Source organism: Sardina pilchardus, chromosome 7, assembly GCF_963854185.1.
Source record: "Sardina pilchardus chromosome 7, fSarPil1.1, whole genome shotgun sequence".
Lineage (NCBI taxonomy): Eukaryota > Metazoa > Chordata > Actinopteri > Clupeiformes > Clupeidae > Sardina > Sardina pilchardus.
The window spans coordinates 19,240,228-19,245,314 of record NC_085000.1 but is presented as its reverse complement, the minus strand read 5'-3'; the positions used below and the strand labels follow the sequence as shown (position 1 = coordinate 19,245,314).

Sequence of the window (5,087 nt, the reverse complement as noted above, 5' to 3'; positions counted from 1 at the left end):
ATCAAGTTCAAGTTTATTGTCATGTAGGCTACTCATAAAAAAATAATTTATAAGTAATGACATTCCTTGTGCTCAAATGTCCATTCAACTACAGAAAGAAAGACCACAGTGTATGAAGGCCTATATTCTCTCCTAAGGTTCATTTGCTTCTGACGTCTGGATATCCTCATGGCTACCTACAGGAACAAGAGCTCTCCATCAGCTGTTATGGTGAGAGCAGCTGATGCTGGATATGAGGTGGGACCCCAGCATCTCTCCAAACTGCCATCAGTTCAGACTCTCTTCAACATCAGAGAGAGCCTGAGAGATGGACCTGAAGTGAAGTTGGAGGCCTCTGACCTAAAAGAGCTGGAGCAGTATTTCACTGCTCTGGAGGAAAGCCGTAGAAACCTGCAGGAGCTCCTGCAGAACCAGGAGGAGCAGCACGCAATGGAGCTGAGGGCTCTGGAGAGGGAGAGGGTGCAGGAGAGAGCTGAGTGGGAGAGAGAGAGGGTGGAGAGAGAGGAGGCCCTGCTGTCCACTGTGCTCTCTGTGGCCGTCAGCAGGCAGAAGTTCATGAAGGAGCTTAGGAGCCAGACAGCTACTCTGGTGGTGAGACATGATTGTCTAAAGCACTCTGAATGAACACTGCTTACTGTATGTTAATGGAAATATACTTCATCTTGAACTAGTCTCTGAATCTCTTGGTCTTTGTGTTTTGTAATACAGAGCACTGCCCCGAGCAGAAAATCCAGGAAGTGCTGGTTCTCCAAGAAGGTCATCGCTGAGGTTGCTCCTCAGGTACGTCCCAACACTACAATCATTTCCTATTGCCCAGTGCCCTATGGTCAAGGGAAATGTAGATGAGAGATCGACTTGCCTTACTACATATTTGAAAACTTTCTATATCTGTAATATGATTGTGAATTTGATTATGATGTGTGTTCAGGACGCTCCCAGCAGCAGTGCCTGCAAACACATGGAAGCGGATCAGCTGGACCTGAAGCAGCTCATGGAGCTGGAGAAGAGGGTCAGAGAGGCTGAGAGGAGGAAACATCAGAAGGCTCTGGCCAAGGCTCAGAAGAGGGCCAGGAAGGCAGAGAAGCAGAACAAGGCTAAGAAGACCCAGGATGACCACCAAGTGAAGAACAGCAAGCCCAAGAAGAGATACTGGCAACGCTCCATTTTAACCCTGGGCTGTGCAGCTTCATCGGTTGAAGACTGACCAAGACTCTAAATAATTCTTCTTTTTATTAGAGGCCTAAATATATTTTCATATTTTTGTATTTTTAGAAACATTGACTATTAATTATTAAACACACTTATATAAACCATGTGATTCTATTTCTATTCTATTGCCCATAATAGAAGTTTATGAATGTCCATGATCAATGAGCCAAACACGTAATTGACTCAAAAGGCTGTCTTACATAAAATGATTGATGAGTAAGTGAACTAACACAGTACACCATACCAGTTGAGGCACTTGCTTCAGGGCCTGCAGGTGCATTTGTGGATCCTGCAGGACTCCTGCCAGTGCAGTTGATTCAATACCTGCCAGGTGTTTAAGCACACTGGCCAGAGACCTTGCCAGACATGTCTTTTATTTTTTATATTTTAAATACTTAATCCTGTTACATGTATTTTACTTCCCAAAACACACACACACACACACACACACAGTGGTGGTGAGTTAGAGCTAGAGGGCGTAGAGAAGGAGTGCACAGGCAGCACAGCTCTACTTTAAACTTAAACAAAAACATCCATGCTGGTACACACACAACCCCTCACACATGGTCGCCATGTTCTTCTTCCTCTCCTCTCCTCCATGCTGGATATGGTGCAGTTACTGTCTATCTCACTATGGTACACCATTCTGAGGACGAGAAATAGGGATACTCAGAGAGACCCCCACCTCTTGTTTATCCCTTTCAGACAGACAGACAGACACACACACACGCACGAGATAGAGATAAAATATAAAAGGTAAAGAGAAGCAGCAGACCGAACACACATCTTTATTCAGAATGCCACTGAAGCAAGTAAGACTCTAGAAAAGAAGCTGTGTGTGTGTGTGTGGTGGTCTTTCAGAGTCACTTCACCATAACACACACTTGCATGAGTGCACACACACACACACACACACACACACACACACACACACACACACACACACACACACACACACACACACACACACACACACACACACACACACACACACACACACACACACACACACACACACACACACACACACACACACACACACACACACACACACACACACACACACACACACACACATCTCTTTCTGTGTCTTAAACCCCCCAGCCAGGCAGCCAAAATGCAAAGTGTGATAATTATTATTTTTGATTCCATAAAATACTGTTAGAACGTAATTGTGGTCTTTTAGCAGTCATTATCCCACTGAGGTGAATGTGTATGCGTGTAGGAATGTGTTGAGTGAGTAAATCACTGTTTCCTCCTAACAGCGTGTGCTGTGGAGGTGTACATGCCAACATACACACACACACACACACACATTCCCTCTCTCTCACACATATACATGCACACACATACACACACACACACTTACTCTCACAAACACACCCTTCAGATTCCAGATTGTGTCAAATCTGTAGGGAGTTTGTGGTTTGTTCTTGATTTACTGTGGTTAGCCTTGGCAGGGTACTTTCACCATGTAGCTAAGTGGTCTGTAACACACACATACGCACTCTAACAAACACGCACACACCCACACACACCAACAAACACACAGGACCATGCCCTTTGTGGGATGACATTTCAGCCTCCTCATGTTCTGGTCCATTGTGATGAGTGAGGCATTTAACAAGCTAGCAACTTGAACGACATTATCACACAGCCTATCAATGACTGACACTCCCACTGAGATGTCTGTGGTAGTGTGTATGTGTATGTGTATGTATGTATGTATAAGTATATGTATATGTATGTGTGTATGTGTATGTGTATGTGTGTGTATGTGTATGTGTATGTGTATGTGTATGTGTATGTGTATGTGTATGTGTGTGTATGTGTATGTGTATGTGTATGTGTGTGTATGTGTATGTGTATGTGTATGTGTGTGTGTGTGTGTGTGTGTGTGTGTGTGTGTGTGTGTGTGTATGTGTATGTGTATGTGTGTGTGTGTGTATGTGTATGTGTATGTGTATGTGTATGTACAGTATACGTGTATGTGAGTGTACTTGGCTCTGGACATAGTCTACCTCTCCCACCATCCAGGCTGCTAACGAGTAGATTAATAGTGCAGTCTCCAATCTCCAGCAGCATCATCATCAGTCGACCCCTACCCTGATCTCAAAGCAACACTAAAGCGCTTTTCCTCTGTCACACAAAGGCTATTTGTTTATCCAGCAAATAATGATGTCCACAGGCAAGGTAGAGTTAGTATGTTGCATGATATTTCAAAGTATGTGTATGTGTTTCAATATATTGCGACATTGAAGCAAGTCAAATTTGTAGTTTCTTATGTCTCATTCCATCGAACTACAGATTCGCTACCCAATCTGGTATACTTACATACTGTAGTGCAGTTATAGCCGATAGTGGGCCACGAAGCGAATGCAGACGTGCCATTCATCCTGTTACGAGTTGATGAACCGCTGAAATGATTTTGGGAACATTATTTTAAAGTACTAAAAACTCTTAGTGTTGCTTTAAGTTGCAAAACAATGGCTTCATATTTCTGATGTGTGCAGTCAGCATCAGTAACCTCAACTGTGAGCTGAAATCCCCCTCATAATTCACCTCATGCTTCACCCCGTCTGGTAAACAATAACATCCCCCTGTATTCACCTCATAAGGTCTCATAAGCAAAAGTCTCTGCTTTAAAAACAACATGCTTGTTTTATTTTTATTTTTTTTACTTCCACTCATGATGGAGCCAATCAGCACAAATCATGTCTGCATGTACCGTCTGGTAGGTTCAGGGTCTCAAAGAGGTACCCCAGAGTAGGCACTTATTTTTACCCCTACAACGGCCCTGAAAGACGACCTACAAGGGCAATTACTGGGGTCAACACACACACACACACGCACACATGCTGGGCCCCCTAAAATAGCCAGTGAGTCCTTGCAGTGGAAACAGGCCTGACGTGACGTGGGCTCCAGATGAACATCTTGCCTTCTTCTTATCCAGAACAGAGATGGGGAGAAAGAATGGAGAAACGTATGCAAACGCAGAGACAGACACACACACACGGACACACACACACACAGTATACACACACACATACAGTACACACACACACATACAGTTCACACACACACATACAGTACACACACACACACACACACAGACACAGACACAGACACAGACACAGACACACACACAGACACAGACACACAGATACATACACACAGACACACAGCACCAATCCTTAAAACAGTCCTGCAGTCTCTGTGGTGTGCGGAGCGGAGCGGTCCGGCAGAGTCCCCCCCCCCCCCCACCCCCCTCCTCCGCTCCCTGAGCGCCCCCTGCTCCTGCTCTGATTTCCAGCTGTTGCGCGGGGCGGATCGGATGATGCGTGTTTGTGTGCCTGTGTGTGTTTATGCATGTGTGTGGTCAATGAAAGCGGGCCATCAAACCCGAATCGGATCTTTCTCCCCAACGCTGCCCTGCCCGGAGGGAGGAAGCACAAGGAGGCCACTGATAGAATGGAATGATTTAGGCTCAGGCAGCCTTTTGCGCGCTTGCTTGCACACACACACGGCCTCTCTCAAACTCTGCCTCTCTCTCTCACTCTCTCACACACACACACACATAGACAAACACACACACAGATGCGGTCATTTCATAGTTTTCTCCGTAAGCATACACATGGCAAACACCTGTGTGACCTCTAAGCCTCCCACTCCTCTGCTCTCCCATCTCCACTCCTCCCTCCTTCCCTCTATCCCTCTCTCCATCCCTCTCTCTCTCTCTCTCTGTAATTATCCTGCGCTCCTCTGTCCTCCAATTTATCTTTTCCATTCTGTCATGACTCCCTGGCCGTGACCTCACGCGCTGACCCTTCAGGTCTGCCATTGAAGCCCTACCTTGTCCAATCACGGCGCAGGATGGC

General features: G+C 45.7%; 1 protein-coding gene across 1 annotated transcript; it reads left to right on the top strand.

The window, feature by feature from the left end:
• Positions 1 to 207: 207 nt before the first annotated feature.
• LOC134087040 (uncharacterized protein KIAA2012-like) lies at positions 208 to 1,204 on the top strand. Its single transcript, XM_062540238.1, has 3 exons — positions 208 to 591; positions 709 to 780; positions 929 to 1,204. Exons 1-3 carry the CDS (start codon positions 208 to 210, stop codon positions 1,202 to 1,204), a joined length of 732 nt encoding a protein of 243 aa, XP_062396222.1.
• Positions 1,205 to 5,087: the final 3,883 nt, after the last annotated feature.

What these genes read in the sequence shown, in the direction of transcription:
- LOC134087040 (XM_062540238.1), top strand. Translation starts at nt 208, where the DNA reads ATGGTGAGAGCAGCTGATGCTGGATATGAGGTGGGACCCCAGCATCTC. An exon ending in GCCAGACAGCTACTCTGGTG is followed by an intron (nt 592 to 708) that starts GTGAGACATGAT and finishes TTTGTAATACAG; the next exon opens with AGCACTGCCCCGAGCAGAAA. An exon ending in TCGCTGAGGTTGCTCCTCAG is followed by an intron (nt 781 to 928) that starts GTACGTCCCAAC and finishes ATGTGTGTTCAG; the next exon opens with GACGCTCCCAGCAGCAGTGC.